Source organism: Struthio camelus, chromosome 1, assembly GCF_040807025.1.
Source record: "Struthio camelus isolate bStrCam1 chromosome 1, bStrCam1.hap1, whole genome shotgun sequence".
Lineage (NCBI taxonomy): Eukaryota > Metazoa > Chordata > Aves > Struthioniformes > Struthionidae > Struthio > Struthio camelus.
Genome location: NC_090942.1, coordinates 332,933 through 346,557, shown reverse-complemented (window position 1 = coordinate 346,557; position 13,625 = coordinate 332,933). Strand labels below are relative to the sequence as shown.

The window sequence follows — 13,625 nt, the reverse complement described above, 5'->3', positions numbered from 1 at the left end:
CCCATGGAGCTGTGACCTACCACTAAACCCCTACAGTGGAAGAAGGCTTAGAGGAGATGGACAAGGACAAGGTGCCCATGAAGCTCAGGAATAACGTAGGGTGTGACTCAACCACAGCTGTTGCACAGAAAGCTGACTTTATCTCAACAAAGGGGACTGAAGGCTGACCTTTGTTTTAGATAAGCAGCTTTATCTGCTGAGTGGACCAACTGGTGTAAGTGCCAACTGGTGTAAGTGTTTCGCCCAGAGATAGCCAGACCAGCACAGGGCAGGGGAAAGATTATTCTATGTTGGACTGAGCCATGTATATAAAATGTGAACAACTAACAAAAGAATTTCAAAGATAGCAACAATCTTGAGCTGGCTTCAACCCATGTACTCCTTCCCAGAGACTGGGGATGCCCAGCATCATAACAGTGAGGATATTATAGAGACTGGTAATAGGAACCACATTGGTATTGTGATTGAACTGTATATTGCAATTGCTATATTTTGCAAAGTGTAACTTACACTTGCACTGTGATTTCAGTATCTCGCTGTATCATTCTGCTAAATCAAAAATCCCATGTAACATCAAATACCTTCAAAGCAAACTTTAATATTAAACGTTAAACCATCCCTGTGCAGCTTATCTGAAAGAACCTGGTCAGAGAATATTGGACTCTGATAAGAGCTCTCCATTGTTCCTCTTCTTCTGAGCCTGAACACAAAAGGTACAGTGTGCCCATCAGCATTTCAGATCTTCTTCAACCTTGGAGAAATAAGTCAGTACCTCAGAGGCCTCTGGAAAAAGGTAGGGGCACAGTAAGCCCGCATGTGGACAAAGTAGCTTGAGGAACTGCAACTCTTCACCAAGCCTGTGCGTATGTTTGCACTGTGAGCGACACGGAGGCAGTTGCAGCCCTGCTGTAGAGGGGTCCTGAAGTCCTCCAGGCAAGCAGCAGCTGCAAACTGCTCCACCAGGTCTACATCAGCTCTGAGATGTAGTGATAACATTGTACCTTGGGGAGGCAGGGGTCAAGCTCTAGGTGTCCACACCAGAAATATCAATGGTAGAAATATTCATCAACCGTCCCTGAAGTCATTCAGGTACTAACAGCACACTTCTGATTAGGGTAGGAAGCTCCCTATAGCTAATTATAGCAAGGTCTGACATAGCCATTATGGAGAGAAGGCTGAACCACAGATCTTCCAGGAATATACAGGGGCAGCCCAGGGGACCTCCAAAACTGTCTGGACAAAAAAAGATCCATCTTGATATCAAGAACACAAAGTACAGACTCCATGTTAGATATGTGGGGTTTGGGAAAGAAAAACGGGAAGTCAGTATTTTTTCCATGGTAAAATTTAGATTCCTCCTTAGAGAGAAACTGCTGGCATCTCTAATAGATCATTGAAAAATACAGTGCAAGGCAGATTAGCTGTAAGGACTTGACTTCTCCTGCTTTTTTAGCAGAGGCAATGGCAACCAGAAAGACTACTTTTATTAAATGAAAGGTGAGAAGAAAAAAAAAGATCCAGAAGTTTCACGTGCAAGCTTGCTGAGACACGACACCAGAGTACTGGATTCCTGAGAGAGGAAACACTTAAGTCAATCCTTGAGACATCTGCAAACGAGGGGCAAAAAGAAAAGCAACAGCTCATGTGCTAGCAGTGATTAGCCAGGCGATAAGAAACCAAAGGATATAATACGGGGGGGGGGGGGGAGTGCCATACCCACAGCTTGCACCAGAGTAGCTAGGTTGATGATCCCACCAGGGAACAGTTGCACAGGCACGGCTAAACAGAAACAAACTGTTCAATATGGCTACTAAGCAGCAGCAGTTTAGAATTCTTCTGCTGTTTATAAGGAATTCTCTACGCGGAAAAGAGCAGGATTCCCATGGCAGCAACAACTGTCCAGCCCCACAACACAAGGCGCATTGTTGTGAGGCTGCAGTGAATCAGATGTCCCAACCTTTCTGAGACCGAGGTAGCAAAGCCAGCAGATATCTCAGAGGACTCAGAGAAGGACGACAGAGATAAGACATGGGAAGGTGCAGTCTATTTGTACAGAAGTACAAGGATAAAATGGTCTGGTTGGGTGGACAGCTAGGTAGGTAAAAAACTGCTTGGGTGGTTGGGCTCAGGGAGTGGTTATTAATGGGTTGTTCTCTACCTGGAGGCCAGTGGTAAGTGGAACACCATAAGGGTCTGTCCTGATGATCACATCTTTATCAGAGATGTGGAGGAGGTAGTGAAGTGCACTCTTGTCAAGTTTGCAGGTGACAACAAATTGGAGGGACTGGTCAATACGCTCAGGGACAGGGCTGCTATCCAGAAGGACCTGGACAGGCTGGAGGAATGGACCAGTAGGGACTCTATGAAATTCAATAAGGACAAATGCAAAGTCCTGCCCCTGGGAAGGAAGAAACACTGGCAATGATAAAGGCTGGGGACTATAGTTCTGTGGAAAAGGCCCTACTGCTTTTGGTAGACAGCAAGCTGGACATGAGCCACAAGGGCAGTGGCTTCTGAAAGAGTAGAGGGTATCTCCCTCTCTCACACGCCCTTGTCAATGTTGATCCCAAAAGTCAACCACTTCTCATCAGCTGGATGTCAAATCCCAAGCGAGTCAGGAAGGCCATTTCACATGGCCCATCTACAACATGGAAGTGAATCAGACATAAAATCTGAGCAACAGAACTTCTGATAGGCTCCTCAATCCAGGAAGTCATATCCAGCATCCTTTCAGGAAGGCAGAAGTGAAAGGCAAGGGGCTCTCTTCTGTGGATATCAGCCTGATCCTGCCACATATAAATGGAAACTTTCTGAACGCTGAGGATCAATGGAGGACACACAAAGTACACATACTTGACACAGCAGCTATTTCCAAGAAGACGACAAAGGCCATACACCTTGCAAGACAATTTCTCTTTGGTAGCCCAAGCAGTGCCAAATCAAGGTTAGGAGAGACTGTCTGCACATGAAACATGCTCATCTGGGAATCGACAACTATTCTGATAAAGTTCAGCTTGCAAAGGTTTCATTTCCAAGTCAAATCATGTCATTCACATGCTCAAAAAGAGACAAAGTCATTCACAGAATCTGAAAGGTCGCCTCTCTTGGGATTACTCTGTCAACCTGTCAATAAAGTAAGGGAAAAGAAACCCAAAATACTGCAGTTGAACAGCAGCTAGCACTTAATGCTTTGGTAAAACCTCCAAGAAACTGTAGACAGGCTGACCTGAAGGATTGAAGGACTCTGAGCTATCACAAGTCCCATGCGAGAACAAAACTCAAGTAGTGACACCGGATCAATCTTATCACAATATAATGCACCTCTTGAAGATCAAGACTTACAGAAAAGTCTTCCTCCTCCTAAAATACAGAACACTGCCTAGTGCTGCCTTCTTGAACTACCCAGAAAGGGAGTCAGGTGCAAACGAGTCAAGATTACTAAGGAAGTCCATGGTGACAAGGAAGGTCCAAGGTCAAGCCAGGAAGTCAAGCCACACATCAGGGTCAGGATCAGATCTGGTGAGGGTAACCAGAGTCAGACACAGCACAGGGATCACCAGGAAGGCCCATAGTGACACGGCTGGTGTGAGGTCAGGCCAGAAGACAGTCAGCAGGTCCAGATCAGCTGTGTCCATGGCCAAGCACAGGAACGGCTGTGGCTGAGCTGGAGACTGGTATTCCTACAACACAGCTTACGCAAGGACTGAGGGCTGAGGCCTGAGCTTAAATTGGCTCTTGGGCCCATGGGCAGGGGTGAGTGGAGGGCCCAGGTGAGGCTGGTTAGGGCCAGTAAGGCCTACTAGTGCCCTCAAGGCCCTGAAGCAGATCTGGGTCTTTTTCTAGTGAAGCATTTTCTAGCATTTATCTCCAGGCAAGATAGACTCATGAAAAGTGTCCGTGAAAAGGGAGAGGGAAAGAAGACTGTGAGGTAGAAGTAAGGGGAAGTGGAACATGCAGCTGTTGGTGATTGTTCGGTACCCAAGCGTCCAACGTTGTATGATATCAACGCAATAAAATCCTAGAAGAAGTGAGAAAAGACCCAGAAAGGGAGTCTAGAGGACAAAGGGGCATGTGGCATCTTCAGAGCTCCTGCCTAGTACCCTCAGTAGACTAGAAAGACTGGAGCAGACAAATGATACATAATGGGAAGTCTTTGATAAACCTATCTGAAATGCCTAGCTTTCAGAGGTCATTGGGAAATTTGGAGGCCTCTGACCTTGATGACAGGTAGGTTTCTTTCTCAGGACAGAAGAAGAGATGCTCAGTGATTTTAGGATAAATCTGAGTCTTTAAAGGGAGGTGGGGGTGCAGAACGTCATCAGAAGAGAGAATAATCATCAGACGGAAGGTTATGAAAGTCTTCCTACAGAACAGGCAGTATCCAGTGCATCTAAAGCAGCCTGAAGGGGTATTCTGGAGAATACACAAGCCTCAGAAAGGAAGCCCTGCCTAGTATCAGGGAAAGGAAGTCATAGAGGATGGCAAACTTCAGTGAGAGCTCAAGTTCATAGCAAGGAAATAGCGCTTCAACTGTTGCACAATGAAACTGCACAATCAAACTGTAACAAGATGCATCAAAGGTGGAGCATGAGTCAAGCAAGATGACATGGGGTGAGCCTTCGGCCTCCATTGCATGAATCAGAGCCAAGATGTAGTCATGGCAATGGTGGCCCATTTGGCAACTTCTGAGCTACTTTGATGAGTCAGGGAGGACCAGACCTTTGCAAACTGAGGAAGCAAAAGCAAGAGAAAGTGGCACCTTCCTGTGACAAGCTTCTGAGAAGAGCATCCATGGCTGGAAGTCTCTAATGTCTGCCTTGGCGGACATAGGGTCAAATGGGGTTTCCATGGTCTTCTCATGCAGAAGATTTTGCTGATCTCACTCCTAGCCACTTTGGTGCCAAGCCAAATGGAACGGTAAAAGAAACTCTTGCCAGGAATGAGATCTTCCCCCAGTGTGTTACGGTGCGGAGGATGATACTCAGCCATCATAAGTCACAGAAACTTAGAAGAACTAGCTGACAGACAAAAGAAAGAGACAGAAAACGACATGTTACGCAGCTCCAAGCCTATAGCAGCAGAGCATACAATTTCAACAAGACAATGCACAGAAAATGAAATGCTCCCACATATCTTCTGCTTTATATGAGCAATCAATGAGAATGGGGGACAGCAAGGTGTGCACATTCCCATGGGCTTGGCAAAGGGAAAGTGTTCATCGGCCTAACATGAGAGGGCACACATGCCTACAGCAGATCACACGTGGATGGTCAGGCAGAGGAAGGACTAGACATTAGATCTGCGTTCCTACACGGGGAAAGCCACATTGGCATGTTACAAAGGCCTCAGCTCTGTTCTGCCAAATGCTCCTTGTGACTTCAGGGATCAGGGAACTGCAAGGGGAGAGGCAGAAGAGAGTAAAGCAGGAATGAGCCTGGAGAAAACTTCTGCCCTTGAGAGCCCTAGAGCCATGCTGACAGTTTGGCATTTTGTCAAAAATCATAACCCTCATGCCTGACCCTGCCGAGGGAAGAGGAAGGCTGTCACTGAGTGATTCAGCAAGCATTCACCATGTTTGTACAACTGCCTACCCAGTGCATCTGCCTGCTCGTTCCAGCCCTCTGCTGGGTATCTTCGTATTGTTTAAATTGGATGGCAGTACATCACATGCACAATGCAACTGCCCGTTTTCATAGCCCAGGCTTGAGATGAGAGCCTATCCTTCCACACTTGTCGGTACGATGGACGCTTTTTACTGTCTCTGAGCCACAAACACTGTACCGGAAGACAGAAGGCCTCAGACTCATCTCACCCTTCAAAGTACTATGCTACTGGTGTGGCTCCTGACCCACAGCATGCTCCAGTGGTCAATATATCCAGTCTGGTCAGTAAGCACCCTAAGACAGATGAGAGGCTAGAGATTTGAGACAGCTAGTGCCCAGGTGGCACTTTGCTTCTGACCCTCCACTACAGATACTGCTAAAGCAGCTGGAAGGAAAAGAAAGAGGGGGATAGGAGGGTCGGAGGAAGCTTTATTTTCATACAGCATATTTCAGGTATACAATAGTCCACCTGAAAAATGATGTCTCCATCCTTCAGGGAGAAGAAAGTATTTGGATGAGGCTGTGGAGCTTTGGGAAGGACTGCATCTACACAGGGGACTCAGTTTATGGAAGAAAAGTAAGCTAAGAGCAACTAAAGACAGTGACGTAAGTACAAACTCTGGTTCAGGAAAATAGTAAGTTGAAGACTGCCAGAAGCTGGAAAGATGTGCTGGGTAAACTCTAATCCTAAACCTACTCTGCTCTTACACTCTTTCCTGAAACCTGCTATTAACCACACGGAGGTGAACATGCACTCAGCATTCCTGTACCACCATACAGATGGAGCACTATACTCCACAAGCATTGTGTTAGGCCAGTTAGTAGCTGGAAGAGCTTAACAAACCACACACAGAGATGTGGCAGACTACCCCAGGCTGATTTGCCTCAAGGAGGATAACGAAGCAGATTACAACTTCTAAAATCTCTAAATTATTCAATGCTATCTTGAGTCATCTCAGGCAACTGACACCAAACTATCTGATTAACAGTAACAATCAATTTAACAACAGGCATGTGCAGTAATCTGACTAAATAGCCACGCAAAAAGAGAGTATTTATATGATCTCTTAGCCACGGAAGCTATGGGTAGCACACATGCGCCCTCATACAGACTCACCTTTCCTCTGCCATGCTGAAACTGCATCGCAGAAACGTAGCACCACATTACCACAACTACATAAAGACGATACATGAGGAAGTGCCAGACTTCACAGCAGTCAGTGACTTAATGACATGCTGAAATAGTGAGCAAACAGAGTTTCTATTTGAAAGCCAGGAACCGATAGGAGCACGTATCACTAATATCAAATTCTGGTTTGGATCAGGTTCTACTTCTGTCAATAAACAACCTGACTGGATTACTAAGCACAGTTTTCATTCTCTGGAACAGAAACTTCCAAGTAGTCACACTACTTCAAAAAGCAAAAGACAAACACTGTTTTCTCTTCCTCATTAGCACTTGCTAGGACTCTGCAGGCCATGAGCAAGAACAAATGGCTTTCTGCTCTGGTTTTTCTCCACCATCTGCTATACCACCAACCACTCCTTCATCAGCTGTCCCATGTCCTACAAATGCCAAAACAGGAAGTTCCTCTTTCTCCATCTCTGGATTCCCAAAGTTCAACTCATTTGTTAAGGAAGCAGCAGTTTCCTGGAAGATGTCCCTTTCTGGAACTAAATATTTTTAGGTTAAATCAGAGAGAAGTCAGATGAGAACTGACTCATTTCCCAGAGTAAAAGTTCCCCAAAGAGCAGCAGTATCCGTGAGCATGGCAGACCCTCCTGCCTCCATCCACACAAGCCCTTTCACGACCTATCTCCCAGGGTGGTAGATAACATGGAACAGGCAGAGAAAGGTCTAAGCAAAGGTGGATTTCATAGAGAAGAGCGTCATGGGACAACATCCCTCACAAGGGGCTCTCAGGGCTTACCTGATGCACCTCCTAGCATTCGCTGCGGGTGAGTAGGGCACAGCAATGACACTAGTCATTAAGAGCAAAGCTCTCTGGACTGGGGTTCCTCTGGTCCTGTGTCTTCAGCACCCACTGGAGCCAGGCACCCCAGGCTCCCAGGGCAGCTAGTGGCGGTACGGGCGAGATTCCCCTCCTCCGGAAACACCTGCACTTCACCACATAAATGACCCTCCCAGCTCTGTCAGCTGTTACGGGGCACCAGAGAGCTAGATGCAGTGCAGGGATCTGCACTGGACACGCTTAAACTTAGGTGAACTCATTCTATGATGGTGGCTGTGTCCACCACCCTGGTGTAAATCTAGATTAAAGTTCCTCTATGTGACAAAATATCGGACTGCCTACAAGAAACACTCAATTTGACCGTCAAGACCCTTTTTTCACTCAGCATCCAAACCAATACGTAACACAGCTTGTAAGCAACATGGTCTCAGTTTTACTAAAGAAATCACTTCTAAATAGATTAAGAAAATAAGCTATATATTCATTTCCTGAAACTACATAAACATTTTTAGTTCCTTACACCTGTACACAAAAATATGTAATTAACGGATATCTCCACACAGATGCATAATTTGTACATACAATCATGGTAATTACACATAGAGGTTGTACGTACACTTTTTATGACTGTAGGCTTAATTCACATGAAAATATATGCTTAACAGTTAAATGACATATCCTTTTGCAGAATGTAACACCACTCGAGCAGCTTGCAACAGAGGTTTTCAAGGACAACCATAGCAAATTCACTGTGGTTGCCAAAAAACAGTCAGAAGAATTTCCAGCTTCCCTGTGTACTCATGGTACACAGGCTGCACAGGTATTTAGTGCATTTTCAGGAAATGTTAGTACCTCAGGACACAAAGGACTCACTACACATGTAAACTTCTTCCGCATGAGAGAAAAAGCGGGTGCAGCACAACCAGAATGTGGCAGATTTCCAGCACATGCAGAATATCTGCTCAGCAATTCCCTACCAATTTCCATCCAGAACAAACAGCTGTTCTAATGACAGGGGCAGATGCATACATTTAACCAGAGTGACTGCATATATGATAACGCTTCTCGCAGGGATCACTCATGAAATTTGTAGGAATTGTATGACATCATTGTGGTCACACTTGAGACTCTATAAACAACATGGAAAAGAAGCAGGAAAAAGACTTTCTAAAAGGCAAATGGTGTGGGAGCTCATCTGCAGACACCTAAGCTGGTACTTGAGTAAGACACTAACAGGCACACTCTCTGCTGTCAAGGGATACCTGCAGATTAGTATTAGCTGGACATGGAGTGAAAACATTTCTGAAAGGTCCTCAGGCAAGTGACTGTGCCTCAATAAGAGCACAGACATTGGCTCTTTCAAGTTCAAAAACTTTCACAAAGAAGGGCAAAGTAGACTGTGGATGGGAAGCAACCTCCTGCATCACAGATTGCAGCCGACGGTATTTGCAGACAGTCACTTCCCATAACTTGATGAATCTATGGAAGGAGTTGCGCTGTAAAATGACTGAGCTTTCCCTTCTCTGCCTGCGTTCCCCGGAGTATTTACCAGAAAGCTGCTGCAGATTTTCACTCCTCCTGTGGCTACAGGTCTCCTAACTTTATTAATGGTAAGTTTAGATGCATTCATTTTTGTGGCAAAGCTTATTTCTAATGATTCTGTTCCCTCTCTGACACTTATCCCAAAACGTTTATAGGCATTAATAGTTTCTCCTTTCAACCTCCATTACACATGACAAAATAAGCCAAGCTCTTCTAGTCTCCCATCACTGGATATCATCACAGCCCCTTCCACGTGTACAACATGTTGTCTTTCTTTCCTCCCTCCTGCTCTAGCAATTAAGACAATACAGAATAGATACCCTGAATCAATGATTTTGTTCCAGAAAGTTTTATCACATGTGTGCCTAGGGGACACTGCAGATGCTGCCCTCATTTGGGGGCATGTGCTATGCACGAAGAGCTCTGCAAGAGGAGCTGAGCACAAGGGGAAGGAGCCTCTGCCTCACCTGGAACGCAGTCTGGCTGTTGTAGTTGCGAATCTCTTTGCTCGCACCGCGGAAGAGGAGAACCCGAGCACAGCTCTCCTAGGAAAGCAAACAAGAGGGAAAAAAGAAGAGACCAATTAGCATTGCAGACCGGTGACAACAAAGCAAACCATGTGGTTTCTATATAGTCAGAAAGCTTCCTTTAGCAAGAGAAAGGAAAGTGTAAGGATACTGAACCCCTTTTAACTGCTGATCCCCTGGTCACCAAGCTGACCAGATCCATCTGCCTCTGTGGCTCCTGCACTCTGGCCATGCCCTAACCTCACCCCAGGAGCACAGCTATAGGGCCCAGTGGCCACAGCACATTCCTGCGTGGTTTTATTGCTATTTACTAAAGCCTTCAATTGCTTCCGTTTTGAATGCTCTGTGCTTTTAAACGCCAGTCTTTCCACATGCTTACAGGCCACTGTAGTATTTAATGCCTCTCTACCAACCCACCCCATAAAAAAGTCATCCTTTCCATCCTGTGGACAAGCACCTGGATGTAAGAGTCCTTGGTGTGCAGGAGAACACACTTATCACATAAGTCACAAATCAGCCTATGCGTATCAATGCCTGTTGCAAAGCATAACAGTATTCCATTTTTCATTTCAGGAACAGAAACTGCAAATTCCATTTATAATCAAAACACACAGTACAGCTTATAAAGTCCTTATAAAGGAAGGAACACAACCTATGAGAGAAATCCTTAGATACCAACCTCTGCACCCTCGGCACGTGGCCTGAGATAAGATCAGAGATAGCTCTTCCACCACCCTTGATTTTTTCCTGAACTGAACTCAGTGATCACATAGAAAATAAAACAGATATGGTGCCCTGTGCTGCCTAATACAATCTTCTTTAAAATTCAGAGATTGGTAGTAAGATGTTAGGGATGCTTATGAGAAGGAACATACCCCAGCCCACACTCCTGCCCTAGAGGGTATGCACGTCACAAGATGTGCTCAATAAGCCCTGCCTGGGCCACATGCCCCCCTCCTACAGTTAAACACAAACACCTGGACCAAATTATCACCCTCCACCCAGGCAAAGTGCTCCCTCCCAACCAGTGATGGGGAAAAATAATAGAATGAGTAAGGCAGAAAATCAGCAAAAACATCCTGGGAATAGGAATACATTAAACAATCGGCCCTCTCGTCATCTGCCTCCTAAGAAATCTGAAATGAGACTGGTGCTCCAAACAAAATCAGCCTCACCTGAGGAGAGAGGAGAGATACGATTCAAAAGAACTTTTTCAGGTCTAGAATCAGAAATAGCAATAAGAAGGTGCCCCAGTCCAATGTGTTTCCTCTTTACCTCCTGCAGGCTAGTGCCCTATCTCTGTTTTCTTGTTGTCATGCCCCAAATCACACAGGTCTACCTGGTTATAGAGAGCACAAATATGAAGAGCAGTGTTTCCTGAGGCATTCTGTGCAGTCATATCAGCTCCATAGAAGAGAAGATGCTCCAGGTGCTGAACATGGCCATAGCGACATGCCTGATCAGAACACAAAAGGGGAAAAAAGAAACAGAAAATCAAGGAGGAACAGGAAGGTTATAAACCAACAGAATTCAGGTAAATCCTATAACATCCTCTTGCCTCTACTGGATTCACCCATGCTAGGAAAGTTGTATCAGGCTACAACTGTATCCTGAAAAGTCCTGGTACCACACATGCACACACACTTACAGTAATCTACACATGAACACATCTCAGGTAAATCTGCACATGAATACATCTCAGGTAAATCATCTCTATGAAAAAGTCATAATCTGGGAAGGAACCCAGGCATAAGTGACTGAGGCCAGAATAAAAAAGCTTGTGTGTTAGGCCTGGGATGAGAGCTAGAGCTAGACCTGGTACATCATGTGCAAATCCTTGGAAAAAAAAAACAGCACCTCTGTTCCACCCAGACTGGTAAAGCAGCGCTTCTCCCCTCCCACCAAGACATCACCTTCCACGTGAAACACAAGGGGACAGGACAAGCCCCTCTGCTGACAGCAGAAAAGCATTCATCTTGACAAGCTTAAAAGGCTCCCTACCGCAAAGGGAAGAAGTAAAGGAGCGCCGATCCCAGGCCACGGCTGGCGCGGCCCCACCAGTGTCTCCTCTGGCTCACCTGGTGGATTTCCTGCCAACCGTTCTCATCGACGCAGCCCAGCCTGGCGTAGTCGTGCAGCAGGAGCTCGCAGCAGTAGGGATCCCCCCCGACCATGGCGCTGTGGTACAGAGGAGTTAGTCCTCGGCTGTCCTTGTAGTCTGGGGAGGCACCCAGGTCTAACAGCGTCTGCAAGGGAAGCGTGTGGCTCACTCCAGGGCTGGTGCTTCAGAAGGCCAAACTCAGGGAGGAAGCCATAGGAGAAGCCACCTCGCATTAGGGAATGGAGATGCTACCAGCCATTGCAGGGGCAGTACTGGCCACCTCATTTGCCAAGGCTCCCGTTATTGTTACCAAGTTTTTCTACTGAGCTGCACTCCCCTAAAGCACCGTGAAGAGAGAGGCCGTGGCAGAGGTGCATGCTGAACAGACAGCGTCGGGAGGAAGCTGAGGGAACGAAGGACACGGGGAGGCTGGAAAGGACAGGCAGCAACCTGCAGCTCAGGACGCAGCAGGTCAGGAAGGAGAGCTCGTTTTCCCAGCAGGCCCACCGCTGGCAACAGCTCTTCCCCGGGGACTCACCAGCAAGGCAGCGTGGTTGCGGCACCGGACGGCCTTGTGAAGAGCTGTCATCCCCTCCCGCGTCCTGAAGTCCAGGTGAGCTCCCCCGTTGCGCAGCGCTTTGATCATCTCCGCACCGTGCTCCAGCTGCGCTGCCGCTGTCAGGGGACATTCTGCAGCGCACGGGGAGAGAATGGCCATGCTCTGCATTGGTTTTGCAGGTGGAAAGAGGAGCCCCATGCACATCTCTTGCTCTCTGTTTGGTGCACACAGCTCAGAAAATCCAGAGAAACCCCTCTGCGCCAGATGGCCAAAGCCACCTCCGTCATGAACCGCCTTACACCTTTCATGTACGTGACTTTTTCATGTGCGTCTGTCAGCCAAATTCAACCTGCACAAGTTTGCCAACTCTAACTACGGCTTGCCCTTCTCTGCTGCAGATGCAGCTACAGCTGCAGACGCCCCACCTTGGTCCCTAGCACGGACAGGCATGAGCCACCCCTCCTTGGGTGGAGGCCAGCGGTGCCGACACCGAGGGATGGTGGTTCCCATCCTACCCTGCCGATATTAAAGAGAGCCTGGCTACAAAAGGGACACGCTCCTCCTAGTCATGGGCTGATTTTGAGCCTTCTCATAGCACCCAGAAGGAAGAAAAGTGTTCTTGGGTATAAAATGAGAAAAGTTTCCTTAAGCCATAGAATGTTTTTCTGAACACTTTGATTATAATTAAATAAATTTATTTTCTTCAAAGTGCAATGTTACAAAAAAAAGATAAGCATAGCTTCTTTTTTCAGTGTTTGAGAAAGGTCTAACAAGTCTTTAGATCTTTCCGTCCAAATCCTTCATACCATATATGGAGCAGTATAGACACTAGCTAAAATAAGATTTCATCAGCTAGAAATATAGCTATGTATTTTTTAGAAAAGGATCTAATTTGCACATAAATTAAAACCTCCTGATTTAGTAGAAATAACTATTAGAATGAGAAAAATAAAATGGTTTGAGATATAAATAAAAAAGCATATGAATATTAATTTCAGAGCACTACCATTAACCAAATTTTTAAATGAAATAGAGCCCAGACAGGTTCCGTGGCTTTGCTAAAATCCTATGGGTTTTGTGTTACAAGACACTGATATTAAAAATGAAGATTACTAAAGACTGCATTCAAAAGGACTAAAGATTGGTTCACCAATAAGAGAAATCATCAGTAAATGAGGATGTTTACAGCTCGCTCTTCTAAGGACCTTTCCTCAGCTTAAAACTGTCACTCATTTTTAACAACAATCTGGACGAAAATATAAAGTAATTTCTGAGAAAGTTCACACACACACATACACAAACACACAGATGTGTATTTAG

General features: G+C 46.0%; 1 protein-coding gene across 11 annotated transcripts in view; it reads right to left on the bottom strand.

Moving 5' to 3' along the window:
- The window catches only part of SHANK3 (SH3 and multiple ankyrin repeat domains 3), a 385,552-nt gene that overhangs the window by 296,764 nt on the left and 75,163 nt on the right, over window positions 1-13,625 (bottom strand). For all 11 annotated transcript variants that reach the window (XM_068937006.1, XM_068937137.1, XM_068937086.1 and 8 more), the window contains exons 5-8: window positions 12,285-12,436; window positions 11,724-11,891; window positions 10,985-11,101; window positions 9,586-9,663 (exon numbers count right to left, since the gene is read on the bottom strand). In XM_068937006.1, coding sequence (XP_068793107.1) covers window positions 9,586-9,663; window positions 10,985-11,101; window positions 11,724-11,891; window positions 12,285-12,436 — 515 coding nt within the window. The remainder of the gene's footprint in view (window positions 1-9,585; window positions 9,664-10,984; window positions 11,102-11,723; window positions 11,892-12,284; window positions 12,437-13,625) is intronic.